Genomic DNA, 20396 nt, shown 5'->3' on the forward strand with positions numbered 1-20396 from the left:
AATAGACCACACACATAAAACAAACAAAAAGGGAAACAAAATCCCACCCAAATACCCGTTTTGGAAGCTGAAGTGGTGCCTGTGCTGGTTTTTGGGGTTGGTGTGTCAGCTATGCACGGGGCAGGCAGGCGTTGCTGCAGGTGCGTTGGGGCTCAGCAAGCCCTGTATAACTGAGTTGGTGCATTTCTGACTGCTAAACCAATTGCTTCTCCTCTTCATAAAAACATTTTGCGATTGAAAATGAGCTTTATCAGGGCCACTGGTGCCTGTGGGGACTCTGTGAAGGTTCTGGAAGCGGGCGGTGCTTTCCCCAGAAGGCAGATGGAGAGGGAGAGCTCGGCCTCGGGCTGCCAGCAAGCTGTGGCCTGGACTTCCGTGAGTGAACTGGAGCCAAGAATAGAAAGTGCTCCAAGTAAAAGCTCTCACTTTGCAGTATCTGTTTTACTGTGTCGAGAATCATGCTATTATTCTGGTATTTGTGCACCAGGCTGTAGAGCCGGGTGGGGAGGTGGCTGTAGAAGGGGAAACAAGGGTTCTTTTGGTTTGCTTTGCTTTTTTTAAAGCAGCATTCGTGCCCTTTATTCTTAAGCTCAGAGGCTGTTCATCTGATGACTCATTCTGCAAATGACAGCAGCATTGCCGAAAGATGTATTCTGCACAGCACTTAAATGTGCTACCATACACAAATCTGTCTGAAAGTAAGATGGATCAAACGATACATGTGACATAGAAGAAGAGCAATACCAGATCACTTGTTTAGTTAATGACTGTCATTTTAATGTGACAGTCATTCTGGAAAAATAATTATTTTTCCTTTACACATCACTTTAGGCTTTTGGATGCAACAGCTGAGGATGAATTGTAACAACCAATGAAGAGTAATTTGCATTACTAAATACTTTCAGACACAAAATTAGTATCTTTTTGACATTACAGACGAGCAAATTGTGTTATGCTCAAATAATCTAGAACCAGCCATTTAAAACTCACAGTGGAAAAGGGGACACAAAGTAATTTGACTATAAATAGCCTTGACACTGTTGGCATTCTAAAGAGGAACAGTGCAGGGAACTAGAAGAGGCCCATGGTGAAAAGCAGGCTCTTCTGGTCCTAAGGTGCTCTGCCTTTCCCTGCGAGAATCGACAATCATCACTGTCCCTGTCACTTTTCCACTAAATGGTGCTGGGCGGTAACTACAGCAGTGTAGCTAGCCAAACATTACTGTGGGTTTAACTTCATTTTGTTTAGGGTTTCACAAATTCATGTTCAGAGTTAATACAATAAATAGTATGTTTATCTGCATTGAGTTGTTTCACGCTCTAAGAGTTTCTTAAAAGGCAGCAAACGAGGGGAAAAAGGTATCGGCAAATGATTCATCTTTTACTATGCACACTTAATAGTAAGCAGTGTGACTTTTTTTTCCCCAAAAAAGTACAGTGACTTTTATAATAAACACTTGTAAAATGTAATTAATTTATTAATGTAATTGGACTTTGTCTGGAAGGCAAAAGGTGAGAATTAAGAAATTAACTATTTCAAGCCAGAGTGAGGCAGAAATCCAAGCGTCTGCCTTTACTTGTCACTGTACCTTTTAGGTACTTGAAAAGATAAATTCCACAGCTGTGGATGGGGGATTTTTTTCTTCTGCCTAATGGAGAAAAATTAAATGTGAAGTGGAAACAGCAAATTAAATGGTCAGACATGTTACCTGTCAGCATTAGGTTAAAAATGGATCTGTCCTACTCCGAGTTGATACTTACTTAAATGTTATTGGTAGGCTGTGAAATATTTGAAATACCATTTTAAGAAAAGCTGGTTGCTGAACATCGAGCATAGCCATTTTGTCGGTGTTATTTCAGTTACTACAGAGCACTCGCCAGAATCGGTGCGAGCAGTGCAGTGTGTAGCATTCCTGCTAGGAACAGACTTCAAGGTGGAATTTCTTTTGCAGAGACTATTGTCAGTTTTCGTTTATATAAACAATAAGAGCAGCAGTTGACTTTTGACGTGGATCTGGATTATTAGTAGGCAAATTGCTAGACGGTATATTCTAGAACCCGCACGCAGTAGTCTCGAAGGGGCGGAGGGAGGCTTTGCTCAGCAATATCCTGCTGCAGCTGAGTCTTGAAATGAGGCCCCTTTATGTAAATTTTTACTGGCGCCAGCTCGGAGTAACTGCAGTCTGGCTCTGCGTCAGCAGCAGCTAACGTGTGTCATGGACTTCTCCTGTGTGCGGATTGCAGGAGCACTGTGGTTTCTGGACCGAAAGTCACACTGATGAGTGTGAAAAGATCTGCAAAGGAACCTAGGTGTAATTAGATTGCTAGTAAGTGAAAATAGTAAGGAAATTTCAGCTTTCTTATTTTTTTTAGTGTGCTGTCTTGTGCTATGCTGTAATGAATTCAGGCTTGTTGGTACTACGGTGTGGTATGTGGGAGGTACTTCACTGCACATAGTTGTTGCAGCGCTAATAGTTGGCAGCACGGAAGGCAGCACAAAGAGTCCGACTGGAGGCACTAGCAGTTGCAACATTCTGTGGAGGCTGTTGCATGCTCAGTGAGCTATAGGAGTGCTCCTGACACATTCAGCCACTTCTGTGGAGAAGTGGGAGTTCCAGCAGGCTTTAACAAGCAGATGTAGGCTACTAGCTGAGAGATACAACAGCGTAGCTCAGGCTGGCTAAAAAATAGTACTCATGCTGCTATGTAAACAAAACAAGATCTTAGTATCAAGATGGCCGACCTGGAAGTCTACTTGTAGCTCGTGATATTTATGCAAATGAGCTACATATTAGTAGCTTACTTGAAGGAGGAAGCTCATTTTGCATGTACCACATTCTCTCCAGGTAAGAGAAGCAACTTGTTTTCTGCATTAATGTTTTAAAGGCATTTTAAGTTATTTTTCCACTTAGGTGCCCACCCCCCACTTTGGCATAATGCCAGGAATTAAATTTAAACATAAGAGGCGTTTTCTGGGACGACCGGAAGTAATTTGTTCATGCTGTAATTATTTTTAGGTAACTATTGTTACGGGAAACATTTAACTAGCAATTATTGTAAAATGTTTACTTAAGTAAAACTGAAGACTTTAAAAAATATTAGAAATTTGAGAATGTAGTTTCTGCTGCTAATGTTACTGATTTTGGTTGGTTCAAACCTCTACTGTTTTGCTACTGTGTTATTTTTGTCTCTGTAGTGACACCAATTAATGCACATGGAGGCTTAGCAATACTGTGAGCTTACCCCCGACAAGGGTGCAGAATTAAGAAGGCTGAATCTACCAGTAGTGTTTTTTTTGGGCTTCATGGTATTATGAAGAAACTTCATTATCCTTGTTGTTTGAATTCTGTTATTTTTGAGATAGCAAAGCTGTTAAAAGTGTTGGACACTGAACTGTTGCCCATGTATCTTTTGGAACAAGATGATCTTTAAAGTACTGTCCAACCCAAATCATTCTATGATTCTAGGATAAATGCACGTTCTTCAGTGCATTTATGTAAATTTTAAAAAGGTATATTTGTAAATAGAAAAGCAGATCATAACATTATATTTGTCTGATCTCCCCCCTCAGAAGACAGTAAAGCTTGCCTTAGAGCAGTAAATTTTAACAAAATTACAATATTGCTAATTACGTAACATGTTGTATTGTGGTTTTACCTGTAGTGCGTAAAACGACTGCATGGGGCAGATGTGCTAGTTCTGCACAGAGGTATTCACATTATTTCTATTTTACAAGTCACAAAAGTTTTTACAGAGTGGCAGACTGGAAAGAGGGAGATGGTAAAAGAAAATGTCTGGATCTGGGACTTCTCTGAGCTAGAGAAAAGAAATAATTGGAGATACATGAGCAGGCCAAGGAAAACATGGTCACTTAAAGGTGAACAGCAGCTCAAGATAGGGATGTGGAGCTGGCAGTTGATACGCCTGGTCCAGTTGAAGGAAAAATGAGATTAATCAAAGAGAATAAAACTGAAACAATAGAAGGGCAAAGTAGATAGATTATTTGAGTGTACTAATAGAGACTAAAAGTATTGGAGCCATTCTGAAATGGACTGTGAATTAAGGCCAATAGAGAAAACGTAAATATGCTGGGAAGAACTAAAACTGGTTGATACAGAGGAGGGGGGAGTTTGATGATAATAGAGAAAGGTATACGTTGTTCTTTGATGTAGCAGAGTAAAATGCTGCATGCCAGCAACTTGGGCCAAATGAATCTTTTTTTGTACATATCTCATTTACTTTGAAACCTGTGACGACTTTTATGTTCCGCATCAAATCTTAAGTTATCACTAAAATGTTTTGTTTGCCATTTAGAAGTCTGGTTATACACATGTCTAGACTAAAAAAGGAGTACAGAAGTGCTGTGTGAGGTGTGTGTCCATGTGAGAAAGTATGTGAATAGGTATATGGCTGATTTGCACAAATAAATTACATTAGAAATCGCAGCTAACAACTAGAAAACTTGTCCATAAGGGGCAAATTCTGTAAAATCAGTCTTGCTTTCATTGCAATGTGAAAAAAGCAATTCAGAGCCTCTCCTTCCTTTTCTGTAAGGTGTAAGTGTGAGGATGGTAGAGGAGAAATGGCATTGAGTGGGGTGTGAAAAACATGAAACTGATTAAAAGAAACAAAATGTTCCTGAGAGAGAACCTTGACTAGTAAAGCAAAGGATAATAAATGTGAGATTGTTAAAAATTGAGAACTAATTCTAACAGTAATGTAAGAGACAATGATAACATGACTCAGTGAAAGAGAAAAGGCAGACGATTACATAAATATTTTTGGATTTTTTTAGACAGAAGTGAGATTGCATTGTAATATCTTGCAGGTGACTTAAATACTTAAAATCTGGAAGTTACAAACTAAAGAGTCCCTGATAGACATTTCTTAACAAAGGCTATAAGCAGGTCTTTGCAATCTGCACCCAGGAGTTGTAAAAGAATTGGCTGAGAATATTACTTTTCTGAGGTGGTTCTCCCAATACCTCCTAAAATACAATGGAAATTCCAGAAGACCTGGAAGACTTCTTATTTAAGAAGGTCAAGCAGGATGACCTAAATAACTATTTAGCCTCACATCAATCCTGGGAAAAAATAATGGAGGGGCAACTGGGGGATTCAGTAAATGCAAAAGAATATTATTAGAATTAATGTGGAAGTGGTTTAATAGAAATAAAACTTCATTTTAAAAATTCCTAATGTAATTTGTTATAGAACAAAGTTCCTTGGTGTAAATACCCGACATGTATAATGCAGTTATGCCGTGATACAGTCTTCAATAACAAACAACTCCCACCCTCCACCCCTCTTGCCCCAAACCCTGTGTTAATAAAACATTAAATTGATTTAAAAGCTATTCAAAGCTTTTGAAGGTGGGAGGGGTAGGGCACATGCTCCAAGTAAATTTTATTATTGGTATTGTAAAGCAGTTACTTTTGTTAGCTTGTAGAGGGTAGAAAGATGCTTCCTGCCCCCGCCTCTGGATTGGAGAGCCTGTTTTCGTAGTAATTTTTTTGCTTTCTGAAAACATATTCAATGGAATTGCTCCTTTATGCTCATGAGCTAGTTCTCAAAGTGAAAAAGCTGTAGAATTGCATCTGCATTTTTCTGTTGGCTAGGGTAAATCGAGTATCATGCATGCCAGCACAATAGCTGCGTGTGTGTTCCAGGAAGTGTTGCTGACAGTATAAGGTAAACTTTGTAAATAACTTGCATTCCAGGCTAGGAAATTATCAGTCAGCCCAGTAATGGAGGAGATGCATTGCGAAACCAAATCTAAGACTGATCATTTGGCACAGAAAATCCAGCTATTATAGAAACTATCAAAGTTAAAATGTTAAAACTTAACTTTAGTGTCACGTAAAGTAGGTGATGCAGGATATCAGTTGGTTAGGACAAGCTGTGATTATTTCTAACTTAGTATGGGAGGTGAGCTTCCTCTAGGGGGAAGGCTTTGCTTCCGTCTTCTCTGTTAGAAATAATTGTTTCTCTTTAGAAGTAGCATTCATTTAACACGGATATTGGAACAACAGCCTACAGATTAATGAAAGCAATGAATGCAAACCTGATAAAAGACTGGTTGATACCTGAGCTGAGAAAAACTAACATTATTTATCCCTTAATAGCTACAGTGCTGTTTTGCTTGTGTGCAAAATCTGCCCAATTTTTAATCTCTAAGCACAGTTGTTGTTGTTTATTACTATTTTTTAAAAAATCTCAAGTATGTTAATGAAAGATGCATGTGTCCCTGACTTACTAGTCCCTGTTTGCTGCTGGCTTTCCCTAGAGGAAGATGGAAGCACTTTTGTGATCAGTACTCTAGTTATGGTAAAATGGAAAAGAAGCTTTTCTACCCAAACAGCTGTGGGTACTTAGCTGTTCTTGTTCAATGCAGCATATGTAGTAGTTTGAAAATTGTTGATAGGATATTTTTTTTCACATATTGAAGGATAGCTGTGATGCTGCTGTAGTTCCTGCATGATTTGGGAAGGCCGCATACTGTCAGCAGCAGCCTTCTCTTTGAGAACTGTGCACTTTGAAAACAAGATGGAAATTCTCAGAATTCGTTGACTAAAAAAACCCTGACATGTTATTACCTGTGCTCAAACTTCTAGCTTCAATCAGTTCTGAATGTTTTTTTTGCTATTGTTGTTGTGTTGCTTAAGTTGTTGTTGTAAGTCAGCTTACAATTATTTGAGTTTTGAGAAGAAACCATTTGGGTGTCCAGCACCGCTGTCATGATGATGAAGAAGGCTGACCCAGATAAAGTGTCTGCACAGGCACTGTAGCTGGTGAGCGCTGTGAACCTGGGTCGGTACTATGAACCTCCAGCTACAGAACTAGAATGTTGCAATGCGGAGCCTAGTGCTTCAAAACTTTAGCAGTGTGGACTAGGTCTACCTAAAAGCACATCGACCAGATGTAATTCTAAAGTTAGAGAGTATCTCTAACATTGAAAAGCCAAATGCATGAAATAGCAGCATCTACTTCCCAGACCTCTTTTGCATTATGCTTTGCCATATGACTAGTCACTTACATGCAAACGTATTATGGTCTGGATATAATGTCAAGAGATTTCACTAAACTTTTGCATCTGGGTACCAGCTGTGAGAGCGAGAAAGTTTCTGTGGACACTAAGTTAAGCAGATACTTTCTAAGCTTTATCACTTGCTCAAAGAATTGTTTCTTGATTTGCAATGCAGTTTAAGTTCCAAGGAATAGAGATGGTTTTGATATAAAGCGTTTTCAAGTTGAGGGTAACTTACAGCTAGATTTCAGTCTTCCTATTTAAAATTCACAAGTACATCGTCATGTTCTGACAGAACATAACAAGGTCATGTATTTTACAAAAGATGAAAAGCAGCAACTTGTTTTCTGCTACCTAGCAAGCATTTTGTTTCATGAATCACCTTTATTACTATAAACAACCTAAACTATAAACAATTCACTTATTTGTTTGGAAGACTGATCATCGGGTGTTACATATTCGGAAATACATTGGGGGAAGTACAGTATTCCAGATGAGTGGTTTCTCAAGGTCAATCAAGAGGTGAAGTGATTTGATTTTTAATTTTTATTAGAAGCAAAATGAAATTCCTTTAATTCTGTTTTAGAAAGGTGGGAGACTTGGACACCTTGAAGATTTTAATGCAAAATCTTTTTCTAAGCTCTTCTGAGCTATTGTTGTAGAAATTAGATGGAACAAAACTATAGTGGTGGTGTTTCTCATTCGCATAATATGAGCTCTCCATATGAGAACCCATGTTGGTTGTTAGTTGTTTCCCTGCAAAACTGGGCCAGGCTTGTTTGAGTCAAAATCCGGAGAAGATACTGAGTTGCTGAAGAGCTCTTCACCCCAGTCCTTTTTAGAGGCTAAATAAGCCTTCATTTTCTCCTGTACAATAGGAGATTTTCATTAATTTGTAGCTGTTACTGAGCTAGTACATCTTATGTAATCTGTGGCCTTTGGTGAAGCAGAAGGAAAATTTTAAATTGCAGTTTGCTTTTGATGTATTAAACATATGAAGAAAGTGACAGTTTAGGGATTTGCGTCCCTTAAAAGTATACTGCAAAATATTAGTTTTATTACCTGGCTTAGGTAGTCTCCAAGAGACTTTCTTTACAGCAGCCAACCCATTTGTTGGTAGCCTGGAGAAATAAAGGAGGCATTTGCTGTGAGTTTCCTACACTTCTGGAGTTTAACATTGATTAGTTTTCAAGGATAGGATTCACTTCACAGGCATGGTCATGTTAGAGCCATTTTAGATGCTCTAGGATGTGACTTCTGCGTTTCAGCTGTGGTTCCAGAAGGGCACTGGTTTCCTCTAGGTCTTGTGTTGCATCTGCTAGCTTCATCCAGATTCTAGAACATCAAAGCCATCACTAGTTGTCTGTGCTTAGGCTACTGAGTCCCATCGTGTGTATTTTTAAGTTCCTCAAGCTTATACGTTTACCACAGCTTACTATAACCTTTGTCTCTGCATCCTGTTGTCCTTAAAGTTGGAAGGTCTGAGCACTTTAGAGATCTTCAGGTAAAACATGGCATTGTGCTTTGCTTAAAGTGAGATGAATGTGTTTGGATAATGGAGTGCAAGTAGTTCAATTTTTTCCCCGTCAGGATATACCACTTTCTCTGTTCTGTGCTCTTGTAAATTTGAATGATTTTGCATAGGAAATGGATTCTAGAAGCACTATCTGAAGTTTTTGGTGATTTGATATTTTATGGAAACTGGTTTTCATAGGACAAGCATTCTAATCCTCAGCAAAACCTCTGAAGCACTGAAGCAGATCTTCTTGCTTTGATTATTTGGGGGTTTTAGTCATGTTTATTTCAATATCCTGGGGGAAAAAAGGTTACACAAACAGTGGCATTTGGAATGAACTTCTGACTTGTGGAATTTTCTTAGAAGCAATGAATTTATTAATGAGAACTTCCACTTTTCAAAATGTTTTCAATATTTGAATAACATTCTTAAATAATAGAAGTCCCTTACTAGGTAAAATATGTCCTGCACAGTGTTACGATGGCCCTAAGATCAAGAATTAAACCCAGGATATTCAGAATCAATATTAAGCTTCACAGAAAATCATGCCAGATAGTGGGAATTGATGATTTATAGATGACAGTCATCTAACCTTACCTTTTCCCTCAAATAATACCATGTAATCTTATAAGAAAAGCATTTTGGGTGGTTTTGCTCCAAAATCACATAGAATCATAGAATGGTTAGGGCTGGAAGGGACCTTCAAAGGTCATCTAGTCCAACCTCCCTGCAAGGAACAGGGATATCTCCAACTAGATCAGGTTGCTCAGGGCCTCGTCCAACCTGGCCTTGAACGTCTCCAGGGATGGAGCATCCACCACCTCTCTGGGCAGCCTGTTCCAGTGTTCTACAACTCTCATGGTAAAAAATTTTTTCCTAATATCCAATCTGAATCTACCTCCCTCTATTTTAAAACCATTACCCCTTGTCCTATCACAACTGGCCCTCCTGAACAGCCTCTCCCCATCTTTCTTGTAGGCCCCTTTGAGGTACTGGAAGACCGCTATAAGGTCACCCCGGAGCCTCCTCTTCTCCAGGCTGAACAGCCCCAACTCTTTCAGCCTGTCCTCATAGGAAAGGACACATGATGTGTATTTTAAGATGTATTAGAAATCTTTTTCGCGTTCTTTATTTTAGTTAAAAGTGATGATTTTGTGAGGTGTAGATTTTAAGATTATGAAGCATGTTCCATATCCATTGTGAACTTGAAGTGTATTGTCCTCTTAAAAAGCATAAACTAGATAAAAGCTGTCTTTTGAAAATAAATTTCTGACTAACTGAAGCTTTTTTGCTAAGAAAATGCAAGAGGCAAGACTCTTCTAGATCACTTTGTCACAATTCCTGACTTTTAGCAGTAGAATCTGTATCTCCGTATCTCACTTCACAGTCAAGAAAAACTGAGGCAGGAGATAATGCTGATTTGACAGGTCTAAATTGTTTATCAGTAGTGAAATTTAAATGGAAACAAGATCATCTTTGGCACCAGTCTGGTGCTTTATTCTCCAAGTCATAGTATCTTATGCTAGAGGTATTGTCACATCCTCCTTCATGGTTTGTCATTGTGCATATTCATGTATGCACACACACAAAACCACACATGCGCTGTGGGTAGAAAATAAATATTTGAGTAATCCTAAAGTTTTATTTTGGGATGGTCCCCACCCCCTCACAATTTTATATGATTGTGAGGAAGTCGTTTGATGACTTCATTGGCCAAAGCCATATGTATCCATAAGGATACATGTTTGTTGTCCTGCCAGAAAACAGGCAGACCTTGATCTGAAACTCCAGATGTCCAGCAAGGCATAGAGAATTTATTGCTACTATATTCTTGTCCCAAAGGCTTCTGTATTGTTCTCTCAGCTTTCAGTGCTTCTCTGGTTTTACAGACTGGTGCATCTTTACTAGTAAAGTTCTGCTCTTGACATATAGAGACTTTGGAATCTCGCAAGCCTATGGCCTTCATTGTACCTGGACCTAGTGTAAGTCTTTGCACACCCCCTCAGACTGACAGATGTTGAAAATGTGTCTGACTCTACTTAGAGCTGAATTCAGTATGAATGCTTCATCTGACCTTCACTGCCTGAATGATCTGAGATTGTGAGCTTTGCAGTATTATGGATCTTTGTGAGAAATTAAAGCCCTTCCTGTGGAACCTCAGATTAGAAGAAATCTTCAAGAAAGAAGCCACACCTTCAAAAGCAGGGAGCACTTTCCAGAAAAAGATGATCGTGCAAGAATTTGAGCATTTTGACTTAATATTTGTTGAGACTGCTTCTATCTATACCTAGCCTGGTTATTGATTATCTTTGTAGGAATTCTGGCTTTTAGAATGGAAGGAAGCTTGATGAACAAAATAATTCCTTCTCCAGATTACCCTTTGGTCTCAAATGTTCTGTTATTTCTTAGGATTCGGTTATTGGCACAAGACACCATTATTTCTTTAGGTGCTTATATGCAGCATTCTGACTGTTCCACTGTTTGTATGACTTTGAGGCACAGAAATTGATCACACCTATATAGTCTCTTGATACCCATCTTAAGACATGTTCCAGATGTTCTTCAGGGCTACATTCAAGAAATCTTCTAGTATGGTCAGGCTAAGGACATGTGTCACTCCCAAGCAGATGGTATGGAGAGGATTATGAGATACTGCTTCGGACACAGAGAAACAGCCTTTCTCTCCCATGTGAGAGAGAATCCGCTTCAGCCATCTTGTGCTGTTCCATAATTGTCAGTGGCACCTTCCTCAGCCAGAATCAGAGAGGTAACCATGTCTCACCAAGGCATCCACCTATCTATTTCAAGCCTTCGCACCAATTTCATTACCTCAAGGTAATTCTGATACATATATGGAGGAGTTCTCTGTTACTGTGCAGGTGCACACATTTTCTGGACAATGCCAGAGGCAAGACCTGCTCCTCCTATCCCCCCAAAATGCAGGAGAGAAGATTTTTATATGTCAGACAGGTGGTTTGGATTCATTGCTTTATCGCAGGAGTGGCACAAGCACCATACTTCTTTTTCCAAGGTAGATCAGCTCGCTGGTACTTCTACCTTGTTCTCTTAGCTTAGCTATTGGGAAGCTTTTGGCAATAGAATGGACAGAAAAATAGCAGGGGATGTTCCAGGATGAAGTTTTTGGTGTGCTGCTGTGATAGATCTCATCCCTCATAACTTTTCTGTTTTTCTCAAATTACTTGGTAAGCCAAAGCGAGTTGAGTTACTCACATTGTTTAAATATGTAATTGCTGTGTTATTTATCTGCCTGTGGAAAATCAGTTGTTCTCTACATGATGTTGATTTGCTTTTGTATATTTAACCAGTCTATTTCCTCTGCTGTAGTTGTGATGGCTTAGTGAGATGTACATATAGTCTCTGCTCTAATAGCTTAGCAGCTTGAGTCCAAGTGTTCAAATGTAGTCTTTTTTTTGTGTGTATGGCTGTTTGAGAAGAGGAGGAAGAGTTATGACAGGCATTTACGTAGTTCATATTGTGTTTTCACTGAGCGAAATCTCTAAGGAATTATTCAAAGTTCGCTTTCTTCTTGGTCGTAGTACTTAATCTTCTTTGGAAGGTTTCTCTTAATTTTTTTTTTTAGCATTAGTTTCAAGTGCTGAGGCATCTGTACATGTATTTGATATGAGAAGAGTCTTAATATTTATCTGTGCTGAACCAAAACTTTAGGGAAGTTTTCTCAACTGTTGGCTTTCATTATCAAAATAAACCACAAATATTGCATCTGTCCAAGAACTGTTTATTTGAATATTGATTGAATTGTGCCAGAGCTTGCCGAGGTGAATCACTTAAAGGTGGTCAGAGCTGAATTCATTCAAAAGCTGAATTCGTTCTCTGGAGTATATCTGTTTTTTCAGGGCAGCCCTTTGGAATTAGGTTAAATATCAAATGTCTAAAGAAAATACTGCGATGGTTAGAACAGATGATTCTTTTCAGAACCTGCTCACATTACATTCTGAAAGTGATCCACTGGTGTGGTGAGGTGATCGTGGACTTCTTCAAACATAAATTTGCAACCATCTCTGACTTCATTTTTTGACTTCCTAGCAGTCTTAAAGGAAGGCAGAGGTCACTGATAAGAGCTGGGATGGCTTAGTTTGGGACAGCTGCTGTATTCACTGTGGTTTTCAGCTGCACAGATTTTTAGTTGCTTGACAGCTTTCTGAATGTTTTTAGTTTACAGTGACACTTCCAGACAAATCTCCTGCTAGTTTTGGTTTATCATTAACTACCTCATAATGTTGAACAGCTCAGACATCTTTGTGGCAGTAAAATTGCCCTGATGAGCCAAAAGTGTGGGGTTTTTTTAAATTTATTTGCTGTTGAGCATGAGGAAAGATGAGTGCACAGCTGTGTGCACAGGGAGGAAGAAATTGAGTTCAGAGTTTTGAGTACGTAGGCATACATGATGGAAAACGCATCTAGACAGCATAGCTTAAGGAACTTCACGTATAGGTAGACACACACCCTCCGTCATCTGGTGGTGAGGTACATAAGCTACTGATAGTTGTGGTTTGAGTCGACTGAAAACAAGCTGGAAATAATCTAAGCTGTGATTTCAACATTTTGTCATCAATGTTACTTAAACAGCCCTAGTAACTTTCTGATTGTAGCCACTTGTTTCTAGCCTTTGCCATTCTGTGCACTATGTGGGCACAGCAAGGAGCTGCATCAGAAAACTGATCTGAAAGACTGGAGGGAACCTGGTTCAAGGGCTCACTGCTGTGTTTTACAAATTGTGCTGTCAGCATAGTAAAAATGGCATAGCATGGAAATGAGGGGCTGAGGAATATGAGTATAGGATTTGTCACTGCAAAACTGCACATTGATCCTTTACTTCAGTGTCAACAATCATGTAAATATGTGTGGTAATTGTATAACAGAACTTTTGATGGTTTTGGGGAAGGATTGTATTTTACAAAGACAGAGAAAATGAAGAATTCCTTGTTTCCAAGGACATTACATGATTTTTGTGTGTTAAAGTTTAGCTTTTGGTTTGGAGGGTGTTGGAGTCTAATCCCTTTTATTGAATTTGGAAAGTATTCTTATTATGTTAGCTTTACAGAAAACTATGTCTGTGCAGAGTTAACAATGAGAAAGATCTATGAATGTGTGGAAGTTGTGGTTTAATGTCAGGTGTTTCTTTCTCACACTGTCATTTAGTCTGACTGATTAAACACCCTTCTGTTTTCAAGTCTAACTTCTGTTGAAATGCTTCCTGGCTTAGATCTGTCTTTGTTTCCTCAGATTACTCAAATACAGTGCAGAATATGAAGAAAGCCACAAACGGAGAAGCAAACTAGATTTTATCCCTTCTTAAATTCCAGCATATAGACAATCTTTTTTTTTTCCCTTGGCGAAGTCTCACGTCCTCTAAAGGATTCAGACTGGAGCAGGATTTCTTCAGCCTTTATAAGGAAGATCTTCTAAGAAGTGCTGATAGACCATCTGCTGTAAAGCCTTTTCTGCTTAAAAAAGAAACAACTCTTCCTTGACTGGATTAAGAGTGGAAAGACAGAAGAACTTGAACTGACTGAAACAGTTACCAGCGCTCCTGAAGTTACTGTGGCAGTAAGGCATTGGCCAACAGGATTCCAAGACAGAGCAAGAGGCTCTAAAGCTCATTGCTCACTTTTCCTATCAATCTTCATAAACTTCCTGCAGTTTCAAAGTGAACCAGAGCTGTATCATGCCAGCAATGTCAGACCAGTTGTCTCAGTTGAGAAGGAACTCTGATGGCTAGTTTTGGATCTCATGGTTTAGAATCTGGTACTCTGGTCATAGGCTGAACACACTCCAGCTGTGACAAAGGATCACTACTGAACAAAGCAGAAGTGTCTAGGAGGCCCTTTGTGAAGTCAGTATTTCAAACATGCATAAGCTTTCAAGTTAAAAGGGCTGCTTGAGTGAATAAACTCAGTCCTGCCATCAGAGGACTCCAACCTCAAACTCTGCTCTGCTTGATAAAAAGCATTGGGAAATACTAAATTTGGATCTTGCTGTGAAGCAAAAAAATATACAGCCTCAGCAAAAAGGGATACAAAGAGTATTGTCCTTTTCTTTAACTACTCTGAGATGGAGAGTGAAAAAATCCATAGAAGTCTGACTGACAAACTCAATGAGAAAAACAGCAAAGGAAGCAGTTTTCTGTCACTGCCCTGTGTGGTTTTTACTAAAACATGCTAAGGAAACTATTTCTCTCTGTTAGCCTTTTGGAGAGAATATCCGAATACTACCCCCCAGAAAGAATAGCTACCTCCAGTTCTGATGATGGTTCCAGGGAGAAGGATACTTGTCAGGAGAGGGTGTGTCATCCATATCAAACTATTCAGTATTAAAAAAAACCAACAAAACAACTTTGATAAGGAAATCTCTACAAAAGAGAAAAAGCATACTACTCATACAGTCTGAGGTAGAATCTTTATTTGGTATCGTTGTTCTTAGAATAAAGAAACTTTGTTGGGGATGAAGCCTTGTTCCAGGCAAAACTGAAAGGCTGTTAAGTATTACACTGTTAATTCAAAATAAGATTCTTTATCCCTCCGTAAGATGGATATTCGGATACAGAAAGAAGACCTATTCCTAAACTACTTCATAAACAGAATAAAAAAATGTGTTTTTCTTTTTTCAAGGGTTACCTGGAATTTACACTTATAGCCACATTTACTGTTGTAACCACTTCATTCCATCACACCACATGTGGACGTGGTGCTTAGGGACACGGTTAGTGGTGGACTTGGCAGTGTTAGGTTAGCAATTGGACTTGATGATCCAAGTCTTCAACTTGATGAAGTTTTTTTCCGACCTAAATGATTCTGTGTTTTGTTGGACCAATATTGGCATAGACTAGTAAACTAGCATCTGCTAAAATGTGGGGGGAAATTTAACCGTTAATTTAGGTGCACTGCCTAAGAAGAATCTTTGGATTCTGTATTTATAGTCACCTAAATTTTACACCAGTTCATTGTCATTATGACACCTACAAGATCTTGCCGTTTGAGGGGAAAAGTACTACGAGCATTTTAGGAGACTGGCAATGTTGCTGGTTAACAATATCCAAAAGGAAGACATTCTTTTTAAAGTCTTTTTCTGAATCAAAATGTCACAACTATTACGGAGACTGTTTGGTTAATAGTCTTTTCATAGATGGGCATAGGGGGCGTCGTTTAATGCTATCCTGGCACATTCAGTCTTGAATACTCACAGAAAACTTCACAGAAATTTGCCTTATTTCGAGGGAGAAAACAGAACTTAGAGAGAACGTTTGTCCTGTTAAATAGTTTTTTCAAGTGTTTCTTCAAGGACTAGTAGTTTCTTATGCAGACAGTTTTCACTGGAGCTGTAAAAGATTTTAAAGAAGCTAGAAACAACTTTGAAAGAAAATGGATTAGGAGGATTCTCAGGAGGTTATCCAGTTCAATAATAGCTTCTGCTACCCTTTCCTCAGTGTTCTATTATTTAGGGAAATAATTCTCCAAGAAAGACCCATGGTGACAAATTAATATGACCTGGTTAATACTCACCTTTTAGGTGCATAAATAAGATAAGAGTTTTATAATCACAAATGCAAACTTGGAAAGAGATGGTCACAGATAGCAGATTCATCAGGAGAGTGTGGAGTCTGCAAAATTATCAGGAGACAGCTCAGCTGTGTTATTTGCCAGCACATGAAGAAAGGATGTATATTGATGTCTGCAGTCATTCAAAGAGAAATTTAGCCTTTGATTTTTGGGATAAGGTGAGACCACAGTCCTATCTTTACAGGAAGCAAGCGAACAAGCATTGTGGCTTACTGGTTTACCAGGTGAAAGTCAGCCTGTGGAGGAGCTGCATTCAGAATATTCCTTTAAATGTTAAAGGTTTCTGAGTAGAACCTTTCTGGAGGTTGAACGATTATAGCTAAACTTAAATCGTTAAAATCTAAGACAGCTTTCCTTTGAGTCTTTCATACAATTTGTCAGTGGAGGCATTCGTGAGTATAATTTCTGCTGTCTGCTTCTGGCATCTAACTCTGGGGTGGCGTTGGGGAAGCTTTCTACACAAGAAAAATGAAGTTTATTGTGGGTGATCACTCTGAGTGACTCTGTGCGGATACGTATTCTCTGTATAGTTTTCTATGGAGTTTGGGAAGGCAAGCAGTCTGAAATAGCTGTTTAAGTTCTTCATGTACTCTGTGTTTGCAGTGATGATGCTCCTGGATTGTTGCTTCATCAACCGCTTTTCTCCCTCCCACAATAGTAAAATTAAGGATGTTTTTTGTAGAGCTATTTTGAACTCTTCAGACAGCAATTTGGAGAAGTCTTTTACAGACCAAGTATTAACCACTACTTGAAAGTGCTGGTAGTATCGCTGTAGCCCATTGTTTTTTAGGTCCAGGCTCAAAAACTTCTCATGGACTGTTCTGGCAAAATTATTGCCAAATAATGTATCAGTTAAGCTAAACTTGCAGCTCCTTTTTTTGGTATTGTGTAGTACTGTGAATGCTAGTTTGATGTTTTATGCAGACTATCAATGCTTCATGAATTTGGAATGTTTTGTGGTTGGTTTTTTTTGTATTTTTAAAGATTTTCAGTGGCAAGCAAGAAAATGACTTCATTAGTGGAAGAAATGTGTTTTGGTTTTGTTTGCTTTCATCCTTTCCACTTAGGAACGCAACACTGGCATTGGAGGTGGCTCTAAATCCACTCTTTCTGAGCAGGAGGTGGCATGGGTCTTAGGAGGATGGTATCTCTAGATATATTTCTCTGGTTCACTAGGCTGGTATCCATGATCTTACCAGTCATCATTAGCAATACGTTACTGACTGACTACTTATGTCCACAAGTTCACTGCCAGCTACCATGCACAGCTGTAATGTGTTGAGTGACAGAAAACAGGAACTCATAGCTGTCTTTGGAAAGAATTCCACAGGAAAAGGAAAATTAAAACCTGTCATCCTAGATATGAAGTTTAAAGCCTGGAATGCCTTTTAGAGTGTTTCTTGTGCATCCTACATAATAGCAAGCCTCATTGGAGTAATTAGCAAAGAGCCTCTTAACTCAAGACATAAGAAATACTTCTGGAAGTGTAAGTTGATCTCATTTGAGGCCTGTAGCTTCTTATTCTAAAAGGCAGAGGTCTTCATTTATGGGGTGGAACATCTCTGCTGTCTTGCTTTTTATTTTGCATTTGTGTCCTCTGAGAAACCTAGCCCAAGAAAACCTGCAGCCTACTGTGTTCAAGAGGGCTATCAAGAGAACGTTTTGCATGTAACTTTTTTCTACTTTCTTCTTCAAGGACCTTTCTCTAAGAAATTGAGGAAACACAAAGATGGATTCTTGGTTATGCAGAAGAGATGCCTTCAGACTATAGAATTTAATTTCACTTTCTTATGTTTAGAAGTCCATGTTCCTTTGTAATATTAACAATAAGCTGTAATTCACAGAAAATATTTCGAATTCCTAGTACTAATGTTTTGCTACAGGTATGGCTGTTGACATTTGGTCATCTTGCAACACAAAAGATAAATGCAAGCTACTAAGCAGCTAGAGCACCTTATTCATAGAGACTAGTTTTTGAAAGGTTAATCCAAGTGACAACACCCTTTAAGTAACCAGCTTTCTTTGAATAATTTTAATGATCTTTATGATTTACTGATCACAGAAATTCAGACTTCAAAGGGACGGGTGTCAATATGAATTTGCAAGAGAAACGACTAACTGAAGGGAAACTTTTTAATAAAGAGATACTGCCAAAAGTGTACTTAAGATTTGTTGGACTTCTTCATGCAGCTGGATCAAGCAATATGCCAGACTTCAGAAGTCCTCTGCAAAAGTACTTCCACACAAAAAATTTTTAGATTGGATTGTATCTAGACCAGAGACTGTTAAAATGTCAGCTGCAAGAATCCCGTCAAACCCTCTCTTGTCAAATGGATGAAAAAATAATACATGGGACGTTTTATCCATCATTCACCTGTATCAAGGCATTTGAGAAGGGTACTTCCAGCTGGAGGTGGGCAATCTAGCTATATCATGTTTTAAAATCATGGAATCTCCTTTTCCCTGAAGATGCTTAAGGTTGCTCTGGGAAATAAGGCTATCTAGTTTTGCCTTCCCATGAGAGATTTCAGGTGCTGACAGCATAACAGCAGTGAGTTTTGTATATTAATTGAAAGGGAGGATCCAAGTCTTTGTTCTTTCAGAGAGCCATTATGTCTGGATTTTGAGGCAAGGTAGTGTTCTTAGACTGGTATTTTCAGAAGATTATCGGAAATGTTTCTAAAACATCTCTTGAAGACTATGGTTATGTCGTGGGTTAGGCCGCTCCAGCAACCAAACCAACCCTCCTCTTCCCCCCCCCCCCCCCCCCCCCCCCGTCATTCACTCGCCCTCCCCCAGCCCCAGGGATGAGGGAGAGAATTAAAGGATAAATGGGATACCCGTGGGTTGAGATAAGAACGATTTAATACAGATGATTTAATACACAGTGTAGATGCTCACCACCCCCTCTTATCCACAGCCCATCTCGTCCCGAAGCGGCAATCCCGGATGAACGCAAGGCCCCAAAATAGAGAGGGGGAGAGAGAGAAATAGTACTCCGGGAGTGGCAGTACTGGAAGAGAGAGAGAAAAAAAGGCAATAGAGCAAAAGCGCAGCAAGCGCAAAAGAGCGGAAGCGGCGAAAGAGCCAAAGCGCAAAAAGCCCTTCTGTCCGGCTGCCCCTCACTTTTATACTGGGCATGATGCTGCACGATATGGAATACTAATTGGCCAGTTTGGCCCTCAATCTTAAGTCCAAGTACAAATCGTAAGGAGAGTAGTGTACCCCTTGTCCCGACTATGCTCCCCCCTTATCCTGTTTTGTTCCTGCACACTGGCAAGAACACGGCAAGCTGAAAAGTCCTTGAGACCTCAGTGCCAACAATAAACATCAGCATGCTATCAACATTTTTCTCAGAGCGAGCCTCTGAGTAAAACCAAAACACGGAGCTCTTCTAGCTGCTAAAAAGAAGAGCTACCTCTGTCCCAGCTAAAACCAGGACAGGTTAACATATGACTCACAATACAGAAGATCCAGAAACAAAAGAAAGGTCATAATAGACTTAAAATTGGTCATGCAGTTTCTGTTCACACAAACTTACAGTTCATTCTTGGTGTCTGTCTTGTTTGGCAGCATATCCTCCAGAAGGTTCTACTGTAAGTTCTAAACTAGACTTACTTATATAAGAAACCAAAACAGAAACCCTCTTTCTCTGCAGTGTTTCCTTTCTCAATCTGATACTGCTTTTAAATCTTGGAGTTTCATTTTTGGTAGCGATACAATACTCTCTAGTTGATTCCTTTTTATTAAGATTCATGTTGTAAGATGAGAAAATACAATAGCTGAATTAGTTTTAGGTAATTTTTTTTTACTCTGCATCCTTGAGACATCTGTGTAATATTAGTTGGGTTTGTCATCTCCTATTTGAAATTGTTTAACAAAAGTGCTTGCTTTTTTCCCTGACAAGTTTAAGGCTGTGATTTGAACAGGTGTTACCTGAAGTTCATTCATGATTCCACTTATTTAGTACTTTTCATAAAAGTATAGCTGTTTACAGCTCTTATCCCAAGAGCCTACACGTAATTACTAGAATTTCATCCTCTGCTCTTTCTTCCTCAGTCCTTACTCAACTGAAAGGGAAATGTCACAGCATGTAGTTCATGTAACAGAACCCTTACTACAAGACAATCAGGAATACTTCTTAATGCTTAAATGCTACTTAATAAGGTCAGGAGAGAGTTTATGAGAATAAGACTCTGCTTATAAACATTGACTAAACAATTTAAGATGGTGCTGCATAGCAGTGGTGGTGCTTAT

General features: G+C 39.1%; 1 protein-coding gene across 8 annotated transcripts in view; it reads left to right on the forward strand.

Moving 5' to 3' along the window:
• The window catches only part of ATF7IP (activating transcription factor 7 interacting protein), a 105944-nt gene that overhangs the window by 15672 nt on the left and 69876 nt on the right, over positions 1-20396 (forward strand). For 5 of the 8 annotated variants that reach the window (XM_086610994.1, XM_086610995.1, XM_086610997.1 and 2 more), the window contains exon 1: positions 2333-2845. The exons of the other annotated variants lie outside the window; for them this stretch is intronic. In XM_086610994.1, coding sequence (XP_086467120.1) covers positions 2826-2845 — 20 coding nt within the window. In that variant the 5' untranslated portion in view covers positions 2333-2825. Of the gene's footprint in view, positions 1-2332; positions 2846-20396 lie in introns of those variants that run through there. 8 annotated transcript variants of the gene reach the window in all.

Source organism: Tauraco erythrolophus, chromosome 4 (genome assembly GCF_009769465.1).
Source record: "Tauraco erythrolophus isolate bTauEry1 chromosome 4, bTauEry1.pri, whole genome shotgun sequence".
NCBI classification, from domain to species: domain Eukaryota; kingdom Metazoa; phylum Chordata; class Aves; order Musophagiformes; family Musophagidae; genus Tauraco; species Tauraco erythrolophus.